General features: G+C 41.8%; 1 protein-coding gene across 2 annotated transcripts in view; it reads right to left on the bottom strand.

Annotated features, from left to right (window-relative positions):
* Positions 1 to 7453, bottom strand: part of NSFL1C (NSFL1 cofactor) — a 36874-nt gene extending 29421 nt beyond the window's left edge. Inside the window, exons 1-2 of one of the 2 annotated variants that reach the window (XM_044664274.1) lie at positions 7088 to 7453; positions 5409 to 5506 (exon numbers count right to left, since the gene is read on the bottom strand). In XM_044664274.1, the coding sequence (XP_044520209.1) occupies positions 5409 to 5506; positions 7088 to 7453 (464 nt within the window). The remainder of the gene's footprint in view (positions 1 to 5408; positions 5507 to 7087) is intronic. The other variant, XM_044664275.1, reaches the window with a different exon arrangement.
* Positions 7454 to 14323: the final 6870 nt, after the last annotated feature.

Below are 14323 nucleotides of genomic sequence, written 5' to 3'. Positions count from 1 at the left end.
CTTCCTTTTCTTTTAACTCAGCATATATTAAACATTTACTATGTGCCAGGCACTATGCTAAGCATTGGAGTGCTAAGAAAGGCAAAAAAACAAGTTCCTGCTCTCAAGTAGCTACTAGTCTAAGTAGCAAGACAATCTGAAAACAGCTAAGAACAAACAGGATACATACAAGGTAAAATGGAGTTTATCTCAGAGGGAAGGCACTAAGATTAAGGATGGGGAAAGGCTTTTTGTAGAAGATGAGACTTGAAAGAAACCAGAATGTGGAGATAAGAAGTGAGAACATTTTAAGCATGGGACACAGGAAGCAAAAATGTATTAAGTTAATAATAGATGGAGTACCTTAAGAGAGGAATAGCAAGAAGGCCTAACATCACTGGAGTACAAAAGGAGGATATAAGTGCATTGGAAAGACGGAAAGGGGATGATTGTGAAGAGCTCTAAAGGCCAAAGAAAGGATTTTAAAGTTGCTCTTGTAGATGATAGGGAGGTTATAGAGTTGACTTGAATGGGGGATAGAGGCAGAAGGTGTGACATGGTCAGGTCTAAACTTTAGGAAGATAAGTTTGATAGGTTAATGTGGTAGAGCAAAAGAAACAGAGAGAGTTGAGGCAGGGAAACCAAGATGTGGCAATATTAGAGGAGAGATGTCACGGGAGAAATATTTTATATATATATATTACATATATATATTATTACGAAGGTAGAAAGAGGATTCAATGACTGAATGGATGTGGGGAGTGAGAGAGAATGAGAAGTTTGGGATGCTATTAGGTTTTGGGGGTGGGAAGGGACTGAAAGGATGATGGTACCCTCCTGGTGGGAGAAGGTAGGGGAGAATTTAGAGAAAAAGATAATTAAGTTTTGGCTATGTGGAATTTAAGATGGTAAGGGAATGTTTATTTTGAGATGTCTAACAAGCAGCTGGAGATATGGTTAGGAGTGAGAGGTTAGGGATAGACAAATAAATCTGAGTATCATCTGCATAGAAGATTGAGTTAAATCCATGGGAGCTGATAAAATCAGTAAGTGGAATAGTATAGAGGAAGAAGAGGAACCAGAACAGAATTTCAGGAGACATCCAAGGTTAGCAGGCATGACCTAGATGAAGATCCAGCAAAGCAGTCAGAGAAGGAATAGCTTGTCAGGAGAACCAAGAAAGAGCCAGGCTAAGAAAGCCTATTGATGACAGCATAAAGAGAAGGATCAAAGTGTCATAGGCTGCATAAAAAGTTAAGAAGTGAAGACTGAGAAAAAGACCATTTGATTTGGTAGGTAAGAGAACATTGGTAACTTTGAAGAGAGCAGTTCAGTTGAATGATGAGGCTAGAAGCCAGACTACAAAGAGTTAAGAAAGTTGAGAAGAAATGAGTCAGAGGAATAGATTGCTGACAGCCTTCATATACCAACTTCAAGTCACCTTTCGGCTCTACATTCTTACAGGCCTTACTCCTATGCAACCGTTTTTCTTAAGTCTCTCTCTCTCCTCAAACTGGTTATCTTTACTCCCAAAACATCCTATTTTGTATCATACATATCAGAGACCACATGTTTTTAGCTTTGTATTTATTCCCAGAACCAACCATAGTTCCTTGTACATTAGTAGGACTAGATTTTTGTTGAATTTGAAACTAGCATACCTTTCAGCAGGTTTCAAATTTCAGTTGAGGGCAACAGCATATTGAGTTGGATGCCACTTAGGTTTTTTTGGGGGGGAGGGGACATGACACGACTAATCAGAGGACTATGAATAGAACATTTGAATGAAGCAGATGGCAAGGGAATGGCGAATTTGAGGTGAGACTGGGAAGGAAACTGTGATAGATTGCAGAGGGCCTTAAAAACCATATTGAAGAACTTGAACTTTATTTTAAAGATAAATGGCAATGTTTTTTAGGCAGGGTAAGGAAACAATCAAAGAAGTGGAAGATTAATCTGGTAGCCATGCAGATGAAGTATTAGAGGCTGAAGGGCTAATTAGAAGGCCAATGATAACAGAGACAATGGACAAGACAGAGGAACTGACTGAATACAGATATAATAGAATCAATTAATAAGTATTTTTAAATTGTCTATGTGCCAAGTACTATGCTATTTTCTGGGGATACAAGGACAAAATAATACTTATTTGCAAGGATGATAGGAATCCCTTGACTTGAATTCAGAAACTTTATGATATTTCCAAATCAGACTTTATTTGAGGTTAGTTACAAGGCACTAAGGCTTTGATCCAAATATGCTGGGCACCCTAAAAAAAGAGCAATGTTAGAAGACCTGTTATTACTGCAAGATCAGCCTTACTTGTACTCCCCTTCATGTACTCCATGTTCTAGCTAAACTAGATGACTCCATTTTCAATCTTCTGCCTCTGTTCATGCTGTTCTCTAAGCTTGGAATAGAATCCAGTACTCCAAATCTGTTCTGAAGTTCCCTCTTTCAAGGTTTAATGTCTACCACCCTCTACATTTACACATCTTCTATATTCTACATCCTGATTAACCCTGGACCCCAAAGAAATTGATGTTGCCCTCTTGTGGTCTCATAACTTTCTCTACATTTTATCATGCTCACTTTGTTCCAATTGCTTCCCTTCTAACAGTCTGGCACCTGCTTAGCATAGAGCTTTGCACACATTAAGTGCTTACTTAATAAATGTGTTCCAAATTGAACATTCCAGACCTATAGGAGGTAGTGTTTTGTATATGGCTAAGTGTTAACAACTTGGTACATAAAGAATCTTAAGAGTCAGAAGGGACAGTAGAGGTCATTTCCCTATTTTTCAATAGTATCCTGGGCAAGTGGTCAACCACTCTCTGACTGTTAAGAAGTCCTTCCTCATATTGTGCCAAAATATGCCCTGATAGGGGGCAGCTGGGTGGCTCAATGGATTAAGAGCCAGACCTAGAGACAGGAGGTCCTGAGTTCAAATTTGACCTCAAACACTTCCTAGTTATGTGGCCTTGGGCAAGTCACTTAACCCCCATAACCTTACCACTCTTCTGCCTTGGAGCCGATACACAGTATTGACTCCAAGATGGAAGGTATGGGTTTAAAAAAAAAAAAAGCCTTGATAATTTCCACCCAGACTACCCAATTCTCCTCTGGAAGTGGAAAAGTATGGGCAGCAATAGTACAGGGCAGATTCCTACATATTATAACAATGCTAATGGTGATGTTTGAACATAACTTTTGCTAGTAATTAACTTATTTTGAATTAGTGAAAAGTATACTGAACTTGGAATCATAAAATTGGGTTGGAATCCCTGATATGCCACTGACCAGTGTGCTAATAGTTGACCTAGTAACCTCTCTTTTATGGGGCCAAAAATCTACTTTTATATGATCAGATTATCTGCCTACTTCTCTCTTCCTTGGAAGTAGGAAACAATGGGCAGAAGTGAAGGGCAGGAAGAGAATCCTGGGTTTCCTTAGTGTGTGATAAAATTGGCAATAAGAGATTGGGGGGTGGAGAAGTGAAGAGAAGAAAGAAGGGGAAGGGGGGAGAGAGGAAAGGGAGAGAGAGAGACCCAGTCAGAGATAGAAACAGAGAGACACAGAGTAAGAGAGACAGAATGTGTGTGTGTCTATGTCTGTCCATTGACTCACTCTGGGCAAATAGATATTTTATCTCTACATATAGAGCTAAGAATTTAAACAAAAATGTATTATTTTCTGTTCAAAATATATACTAGTGAGCAGCAGTGAATACGATCACAGCAGAAACAGCTATTGGAAACGCCTATGTTCCAAATGGTGATTGAGTGTTGGATCCGATGCCAGGAAGACCTGAGTTCAAATCTATCCTGACACCATCCATAACTAGTTGTGTGCCCTGTGGGGAGAAGTCATTTAATCTGTTGCCTCAGTTTTGTCAACTGGAGTAAAGTGGGGTTAATAATAGTACTTAACTCTCAGAAATGGGAGAATCAAATAATATTTATAAAAGCACTTAGCACAAGGTCTGGCACATAGTAAGTACTACATAAATAATATTTCATTTCTTTCTCTTCCTTTTAGGAAGTCTAGAGGTATTCATAAATCATTCTATCTGTGTGTTTTTTAGGGGACCAGATTATTGAACACTGGCTTCAAGAGATAGTAGATATGGACAAAAGCATCACTGCTAACTAGTGACTTCAAAATATATGAAAGTACATAATTCATAAATCTGGCCCCCTATGTCAATTGAAAGGGAATGAATGCCTGGAATATCTCCTTTCTGCCCACATATTCTCAGGCTGCAAATAAGGCTGCTCTTAAAAGTCACTTTAATATGATCCAAGATACCCTTGGTATGGCCCTATATAAGGACACCACACTTTAAGAGAAATACAAAGTAGAAAGGAACTTAGAAATTATCTTCTGCTGTCAATGCAGAAATCCCCAGTATAGCATGTTACCTCATTCAGTCTTTGTTTGAACACTTCCTATGACAGGGAATATCTCTAATTTTTATAATGGCAGGGTCTGACTACTTAAACCTTTCTGAATTCAGTCATATATACATTTAAAAGAAATGTATAATATGAAAAATCCCATGAATATTAGGGTTTTTTCTTATCTAATTTTAAGATCATCTTCTAGATTTTTCTATTCTTATCCCCTATTAGTGACTCTAATATATTGATAAAGGAATAAAACTTTTTAAAGCCTATAAGAACAGTAATAATAGCTGGCAGTTATATAGCACATTAAGGTTTTGTGAAGAGTTTTACATATCTCATTTGATTATCACAAAAACCCTTAGTGATAGGTAGATGCTATTATTACCATTTTTTGGATGAAAATTAAGGCTGAGATATTAAGTGACTTAGAATCACACTGCTGGTAAATATATGAGGCATAATTTGAACTTTTTGACTCTAGGCCTTAAGATCTATGCATTGTGCCACAGAGTTGCCTCAGGTCTATACCATAGCTTGTCATTTTCCCCACATCATATTTGAATAGCATTAAATAAGAGAAGACAAAATGATATGGTCCATAAAAATACCCAAAGATCCCACGTGGATGCTAAGGACTGCCAAGATAGCATGAAGGAGTTGTCATAGGAGTTAGGATTTGAAGAAGGGGTTAGATTTCAATGGGCAGCAGTGAATGTGCATATGGTTTAGTGGAGGGGACAGGAGAGGAGTAGTTTGTGGTGGGAAAAGCCTCTTGGAAAAGGAAAGCACCTTGAAAGAAAAGGAAAAACTCAGGACATATTAAAGAAAGGCAAATAGTATTGTCAGATAGACATCTGAGGCACAGGGTTTGCCTAAGAGAGAAAGACTAGACATGGCTGCAGGTAGGTTCTGGAGAGTCTTTGATGCTAGGCTGAGAAACTTAGACTTAGAGGAACACAATGGAAAGCCCTGTAAAATGATATCATTCAGAGTGGATTGATAAGATTAGAAGCCAATCCTTACCTGGGAGCTGTGCCTCTGGACACTGAACTGGGTGCTGGTTGGGAAAGTGAAACAAGGTCTTCATCACCTCCATCCTCATAAAAGCTGGCCAAGGCGATCTGAAAGAGAATCACTGGCCCCTTAGAAACATTCCTTCATTTACCTGTATGCAATTAGGAAACACCAGAATGGCAGTTTTTATTCTGGTAGCATAGATTATCTGAAGAGACTATGTAGCTTCTGAAAAAGGCTAGATACATGGCCTCTGAGGTCCCAACCACCTGTGAGAGTCCCTAAGTTTTGTCCAAGCAAAGCCAGTTTTCCTATTACCCCAAACACAAATTCTAATCAATCATGACTACGGGGAAGAAAGTTATGTAGAAGACAATGGGGGTAGTAGCCACTTGAGATCAATCTTAAAAATACTATTACATTCCCTGATAACCAAGTTCACCAAGGAAGAGGATGGGTTTTAGCTCTGGGCATTTAAACTGGGCCAGATCTTCCCACTAACTGTTCCCTGGAGGGAACGCAGTATTTCTTTATTGGGAAATTCAGTTACCAAGAAAGGTAGAAAAGAGGGAGGAAGTCTTGAACTGGATGGGGAGAGGAGAGACTACTGAAGTAATGCTCCTGAACCCAGCCAAGGCTAGAAACGTACTAGTGAAGGGTAAATCAAGATGTCTAGGTCTGCTTCTAGGAGCCTAGTTTTAGATTCATCTGAAAAAATACAGCCCTAGAAACTGGTTTAAAGCCTCTTGAAAAGGAGGAAAGGGGTAAAGTAGGAAAGGAAGGGAAGACTGGATAGAGACATTGGGAAACACTGGAAGAGAGGAGCATCACAAATAGGAGTCTGAGTCTTGGACTCATAGATTGTGAGATGTGAGTTCAGTTCGGGATTTATTAGTTGTATGAACCTAGTCAGGTTATAACCTGTTAACCTCAGTTTTTTCATCTGTAAGGAGGAGATAAACCTTGCATTACCTCCTTCATAGGCCTGTTATGTGCAAATTGCCCGGTAAACTTTAAAGCACTGCAGATATATGAGTTATTATAATTATGGGCATAGAAGCAGCCTTGATGTCTCAGAGAAAGTCAGGGTCGGAGGGAAGTGTCAATCAGCCTTTCTGCCTGCCTCTGCTTGTATGTGTCAGTGATGGTCAGTGTCACGGTGTGTCAGCATCTGCGTGGGCTGCCTGGGGTGGGCGTTTACTTGTGGATCCATCTGTGTGTGTCCCTGCAGTGTCAGCATACGTAGGTGCCTCTGCCCACTCGTGCACGGGTCAGACTCCTTCCATGTTCGGGTCAAATACATACAAATGCACATGCATACAGCGTCTCCAAGGCCGCAGCAGGGCGTGTTCCCGTGTCTAGGGGCTGGGTCAGGCCTGCTCGTCCCTAGGCGGAGGCCAAGCCAGGAGAAGCCCTCCCGCAGGCAGGCGCGTCCCGCCGTCTCCCGGGGAGACGCTGCCCCAGGGCGGGCTCGGGCCGGGCTCTCGGCAGAGAATGGGGGGCGAGGATGAGGGCGGGGCCTGGGACTGGAGCCGAGGGTCCCCGCCCCCATTCCCCCCCCACCTCCACCCGGCCGGGCCTCCCCCAGCCCCGGATGACTCTGCGCTTCGGTCGCTGCGGCCTCTCCCGCCCGCCCCAGCCCCGGTTCCGCTCGCCCACCCACCCGCTCGTGCTAATCCCGCTGCTACCTGCAGGTCCCATCCAGCTGATTCGAGGAAGAAGCGGGCCCGGTCCTCCTCGGCCCCGGTCACCGCCACGAACTCCCTCAGCGCCTCCTGCCGCTCCGCCATCTTGCCCCCGGTGCGCCGCCCAAACCGCTCCGGCCGGCACCGCGCTTGCCCCCGCCCCCGCCGCGGCGTTCCGGCCGCAGCCCCGCCCTCTCTCGTCCTGGACCACGTGCGGTGTCCCACACAATGCCCTCCGTGCAGGAAACGCCCGCTGCCTCTCGGACCTTCCGGCGCCCCCTGGTGGGTCGCCGGCAGTAGCCGCAGTCTCGTGACCCGCATTGGAGCACTGAGGGCCAAGGTGGGCTTGGCTACCGCATCCCTCGTCATCTGCGGCAATATCTCAGCATTATAGGCCGTTCGAGCTGGAATCGACTTTGGAGAGCTTGGGCATGCTCTGTTTATGTTTGCTCCGTCTATGATTTTGTGTAACGGGACACACACTCTCGAACTCAGTTTCCCCATTTGTAAAATGAGCAGAATGGATTAGACTTACAGCTCAGACACTGCACGCATTACTAACTTTCCCCTTTCTCATAAGGAACATTTCTGTGGGTGATGACAGGCATGGTGGGAGTGGGGGGAGGAGTAGCCGGACTGGGGAAATCCTTATCAAACAGTTCCTTGGCATGAATAGATTTAGTGACGAGGTCTCTTCCAGGACTATTGAGATAGTATGACTCATTGTGCTCACAAACCATAAAATGTTGAAATGAGGTGATAATTATTGAAAAGTCCAGAACCAGGGAAGATGAGCACAAGTTTAATGCCCCCTTACTTCTTTAGTCTGGTTATTTGGGGTGAATGTCACAATCTCAAAATCAGAACTTGAGGGGAGACCGCTGGACCCCTTCCCTCCTTTCATCCCCTGAGGTATGCACAAATGTCAGTGTGGAAAGCATGCCCTTCGCACCACCTCTACTTAAGGAAGCAAGGAGAATTACCTCTGCCATTGGCGTGGCCATTTATACTCCTGCGGTTCCTCCCACTCGACATCTTAGTTACTTTTTGGATTCAGCCCAAGTGCTTTTCCAAAATAAGTCAAAATTTTTGTTTTTCTCTTAATTTTTTTCCCCTGCCATTCTCTCCCAATTAGAACCCTGGCCCCTTTTGAACCACACTCTGAGCCCAAACACAACCACTCCATCTTCTATAACTTTGACATGTTTAATGCACTCCTTAGGTACTATTGCCAATTTAACTAGCATTTAATAAGGACTGCTGTGCCAGGCACTTTGCTATATACACCACGGGGGAAAATAAAGAAAGATAAAAGTTGTCTTTGCCTTCAGAGCCCACACCTTAAGAGACATGTGCAAACAAGATGAGTACATTGGAAATGAAAGTATTCAATAGACTGGAAGGCACTATTATTAAAGGGGACCAGCAAAGGCTTCTTGCAGAAGGAGAGATTTTAGCTAAAACTTGAAGGAAGCCAGGGAAGCCAGGAGGCAGAAAGAGCTGGGAAGTTCAAGCATGGAAGACAGCCAGTGATAATACCTGGAGCTTCTTGGGTGAAGAACTGTATGGAGGCCAATGCTAATGGATCATACAGAGATTATATAGAAGAGAATAAGATAAGAAGACTGGAAAGGTAGGAAGGGACCAGGATATGAAGCCAAACAAGATTTTTTTAGACCCTTGGAGTTTATTGAATGGGAGCAAGACATGGTCTGACCTGCATTTTAGAAAGATCACTTTGAAGGATGGCTGGAGTGGAAAGAAACTTGAGGCATAGAGACATTAACTGGGAGGCTTTTGCAATAGCCCAGGCATGAGATAATGAGGGATTTGCATCAGGGTGTTGGCTATGTCAAGGGAGAGAATAGGGTGTATGTGACAAATGTTAGGAAGGTAAACTAGATGGAACTTGGCAACAGACTGGATATGTGGGATGAGTGTGTATTAGAGTAGTTTGTATTTGTGTTTATTTCCCTCCAACCCAATGAGTTTTTTTTTTTAACATTAATCTGTATATCTCTCCTAGTAGTCAGCAAAGGCTGCAGCAAACCATAAGTGTTTGTTGAATGCTTAGAAGAATAGGTAAAAGTTAAATGAATCTTTCTTCAACTAAGAAAACAATTTCCCAATTTGTAAAGGATTCTTTTTCATTCAGATGAAATAACCCCAGAAACAAGAGTATGGGTTCTACTGTGGCAGACTCTGTCACTTAGTCCTTATCACAGGGCCTGGCACATAGTAGGTACTTAGCAAATGTTTTTTGATTGACTGACGATGGCATAGCCTTTCCTCATAATTGCCATTCCAAGTAAGTAGGACAAGTATTATTATCTCTCATTTGATAGTAGAGCTAACTGAGGCTTAGAGTTATGACTTCCCTGTGTTGCACAAGGTAACAAGTAGAAGAGGGCAGAACTTGAAGCTAGCCATCTGCCTCCAAGTTCTGTGATTCACTATAACATGACATCACTGTCTCTAAATATATTATGTACCCAATGCTCAGGTATAACCTTGTAGTCCCATCCCAAGTATGAAGGAGAGTTAGGGGTGTCAGAAAAGGAGGAAGTAGAAAGGGAGAAGGGAAAAGCAAAGTTGTTTGTTTATTTAAGTCCTTACCTTCTGTCTTAGAATCAATACTGTGCATTGGTTCCAAGGCAGAAGAGTGGTAAGGATGAGGCAAATGAATGCTAAGTGACTTGCTCAGGGTCAATAGTTGGGAAGTATCTGGAACCAGATTTGAACCCAGAAAATCCTGTCTGTAAGTCTGGCTCTTAATCCACTAAAATAGCCAGCTGCCCTCTGTTTTTGTTTGTTTTTAAATCTTTACCTTTGACAGATGAGCAGTAAGAGCTAGGCAATAGGAGTTAAGTGACTTGCCCAGGATCACACAGCTAGGAACTGTTAATTTTGTGCCCAGGACCTTCTGACTCCCAAGTCTGGCTCTCTGTACACAGTTGGAAGGAGGTTTGGTTTCAGAAAGAGCTTTGAGCACAGAAGCTATATTGTTCTCTAGTCCCATCCCCAAGGGAGAAGATGGGAAGCATCTGCCTGCACAGACTAGGACAAGAGTTTCTCAGAACCTGGGTGAAAATATTGAGGCTTCACTTAAGGAGATCAGTACCTACTGGGAAGAGAGGGAGACAGAGACAGAGACAGAGAAGGAAGAGAAACCGACAGACAGAGACACACAGAAAGAGAGAGATATGGAGAGATGGAGAGATGGAGAGAGAGGGTAGGGGGAAGAGAGAGGGAGAGAAACAGAGACAGGGAGAGAGAGACAAACAGACAGAGTCAGAAAGAGGGAGAGAGACAGACAGAAAGGAAGGGGGTGGGGAGAGAGAGAGAGAGAGACAGGGAGACAGAGAGACAGAACAGAGAAGGCTGTGACTTCTGGAGGCAGTTGCCTCTCTTTGCCAGCCACCCTGGCTCCACCTTTCCCAGGGAGTGCCTCTCCCTTTTGCCTGTTGATTCTCCCAAGACAAAAAAGGTTTCCAGGGCAGGAGTCTTACATCATACTTCCATTAACCAGTCATAAAGGCTTTCCCTGTGACTAAGTGCCATCTTCTCCATTCTCTTCCTATGTCTAGAATCGCTCTTCATCTTCTCCATTGGTTGAATTCCTACCCATTCTTTATAAAATTATTATTTTTAAAAACTCTTTCCTTCCATTTTAGAATTAATACTATGTCCTGCTTCCAAGGTGGAAGAGCATTAAGGGCTAGGCATTGGAGTGACTTGTTGAGGGTCACACAGCTGGGAAGTGTCTGAGTACAGATTTGAACCCAGGACCTCCTATCTCTAGGCCTGGCTCTCTGTCCATTGAGCCACCCAGCTGCTCTCATTCCTATTTATTCTTCAAGGCTCAGCTTGGGCAGTATCATCAACAGAAAACTTTTCTAGATTTATGCCCCTCTCCCCACCCAGTCAGAAGTGACTTATCCCACTCTGAGCTCACAGCATTCAGTGTTCTTTTTATAGCCTAATTCACAGTGCTTAGCATACAGGAGGTGCTTAATAAATGCTTACTTGATTCATATAGACTTGATTTCCCCTTATTAAATGGTGAACTGCTTGTGAGTTAGGGCAGTGCCTTGTTTATATTTGTGTCTCTTTCAAGTGCCTGATAATGTTTGGAGAAATGAATGAATGGGGGCAGTTAAGTCGCTCAGTGGATAGAGAAGCAGGTCTGAAATGAATATAGGATCATAGGATTATTTTTTAATTAAAAAATTAGAATTACTTGGAAGCATTCAGAATGTCAATAAAACAGCTGCAATTTTCTTTTGTTGTTGTTGCAATTACATAGTGCTATTCAGTTAACAGAACAATAGTTATTTCATATGCTGCATCAACAACAACTGAAGATGAAAATGATCTATACCATCACATATAACTAATTTGTATTAACAGTAACAAGAATCTGCTAACCTGCTTTAAAATTCCATATGCCAATTTACAACCCCCTATTCTGTACTAGACAAGTTAGTGACTGTTGAGAAAATACTGTGGTGGGAAGAGACAGCTGGGTAGCTCAGTGGATAGAAAGCCAGGACTAGAGAAGGGAGGTCCTGAGTTCAAATGTGACCTCAGATACTTCCTAGCTATGTGATCCTGGGTAAGTCTAACTCTAACCTAGCTCTAACCACTCTTTTGCCTTGGAACCGATACACAGTATTGACTCTAAGGCAGAAGGTGAGTATTAAAAAAAATACTGCTAAAGGACAGGTCTATCTAAAGACATCAGTAGTGTGTTAATTTTTTTTAAAGGTACTGTACAATTTAAAAAACAAAATCTCCCCAGTTTTATATATATATTTTTTAAAGGAATGAGTTGTGTACAGGGAAGTTAAAGGTTTTTTAAATAAGGAAAAAAACTGCTCTAGAACCAACATATTCATTGTTATCATCTTCCTCATCTTCATCTGCCTTATCTTCTTTCTCCTTTTTTTCTTGCCTATCTTAGCTTTGACATCTCCTCCCTTTTTACCCACAATCAGGTTTCCCTATATTCCTGGATATAGTGATATCCTTTTCATATTTTTCCTTCAGTTTAATAGCCTTCCTTTTCCTAAAGATTGCTTGTCATCTGCAGCAGTGCTATTCCACAACTCCCAATTTTTTTTTTTTTTGGCCACATCTCCAGTAGAAAGACCAGGATATTCTCTTTTGATTTTTGGAAAATACTGGGAACAGAAGAAGAAAACTATCAAAGGAGGTCCCTTCATTGCATTGGGATCTTTGAACTTTTTTGTTTCATTTTCTCCTTTAGGTGGCATGTAGATTTTCATTTCTCTTTCATAATGAATCTCATCATCTTTTCCAAAATTTTCCCCAATTTTCCAATTTCTCTTTCTTTCTAGCTGATGTTGTCTTCCATCTTTCTGCATACTTTTAGAAAATTCTGAGAAGCTTGCAGAAGCATCTGGGTACTTCTTCTGCCTCCTCAAAGGTTTGCACAAGGAAGACAAAGATATTTTATCTTTCCTCTTTGGATCACTTTTGCCCATTTTTAAATTGTGGTGCTGTTGTTCAGTCATTTTCAGTCATGTCTGACTCTTTGTAACCTCATTTGGCATCTTTTGGCTGAAAACTGGAATGGTTTTCTATTTCCTTCTCTACCCCTTTTTACCTATAAGGAAAGGAATGCAAACAGGATGAAGTGTCTTGACCAGGATTATGTGAAGATAGGATGAACTCTCCCCTTATCTATTTAGCTAATCAAATCAAGACCTTAAAGTACTACTACTTACTATTATATATGAGAGTTCAAAAGTCAATTACTAGAGTAAGCTCCCACCTCCAAAGGCCCCTGCCCCCCCCCCCACTCTCTGCCCCCCAACCCCTCCTTACAATGCTAGGCAAATTGAAAGACTGCAATTGGTTTCTGTGAAGAGAAGAGTAGAAGAGACAGGAAGTGATGTGGAAAAAGGGGTATAAAAAGAGACCAACATGGTCTGGAACACCACTCCTTTCCTGGTATATGGAGTGAGTGGCTGAGATTCCTTTCCTGGTGTTTGAAGGAGACCTTTCCCCTGGATCCTGCATAGGCTTGCTGGGTGAGTGGCTGAGATTCCTGTCTTGGCTTTGGAAGAGATTACATTGTTGGAACTCTGGCTGAAGACATTACCAGGATTTCTGTATTACTGGGAAATCCACTTGGAGATAGCAATTTGGGGAAGCCCCTGCTGGGGCTGAGCAGGATTTCACTGGAGAAGGGCAGGTAGGCTTGTCAGGAATCTGTCTCTATCTACATTTTACACTTTCACTCTTTACATGTCTTTGTAAATAAAATCTGCTAAAAGTCATTTTGACTTAAACTATAATATTTTAAAATTGGTGACCACAAAATTATTTTATAACTCTCATATTTAAACATAAAAACCTAAATTTAAATATTACAAGTGTCTGAGACCAAATTTGAACTCAGGAAGCTGTCTTCCTGACTCCAGTCCCTGTGTCCTATCCACTATGCCACCTAGCTGCCTATTTTTTAATTACATTCCCTTAGCTAGGCATTGAGTAACTTGGTGCCTGTCCATTTTTTGGTGACAGGTGCTGTCTCTGTGGAAAATATTTATTCCTTTTTTCCTTCTTTTTTTCCTTTTCTTTTTCTTTTTATTTAGAATATTTTCCCATGGTTACATGATTCATGATCCCCACCTTTCTCCTCCCCCTCCCAAAGCTAAGAAGCAGTTCCATTGGTTATACATGTATCATTGTTCAAAATCTATTTCCATGTTATTCATATTTGCAGCATAGCAATTCTTTAACATCAAAACCCTATTCAAATCCCTATTGCACTACGTGGTCAATTATATATTTTTCTAATGCATTTCTGGTTCCGCAGTTCTTTCTTTGGATGTGGATAGCATTCTTTCTCATAAGTTCCTCTGGATTGTCCTGGGTCATTGCATTGCTACTGGTAGAAAAGTCCATTACTTTCAACTGGGCCATAATGTATCAGTCTCTGTGTACAATGTTCTCCTGGTTCTGCTCCTTTCATTCTGCATCAATTCCTGGTGGTCTTTCCAGTTCATATGGAATTCCTCCATTTCTTTATTCCTTTCAGCACAATAATATTCCATCACTAACATATATCACAATTTATTCAGCCTTTCGATGGACACCTCCTCATTTTCTAAATTTTTGCCACCACAAAGAACGTGGCTATGAATATTTTTGTGCAAGTCCTCTGACTCTCGGCTTGGGTTAATTAGATCTACCTGGATTAACTAGGGG

Source organism: Gracilinanus agilis, chromosome 2 (genome assembly GCF_016433145.1).
Source record: "Gracilinanus agilis isolate LMUSP501 chromosome 2, AgileGrace, whole genome shotgun sequence".
NCBI classification, from domain to species: Eukaryota; Metazoa; Chordata; class Mammalia; order Didelphimorphia; family Didelphidae; genus Gracilinanus; species Gracilinanus agilis.
The sequence above is the reverse complement of the archived record's forward strand: the minus strand, read 5'-3'. Positions and strand labels throughout refer to the sequence as shown.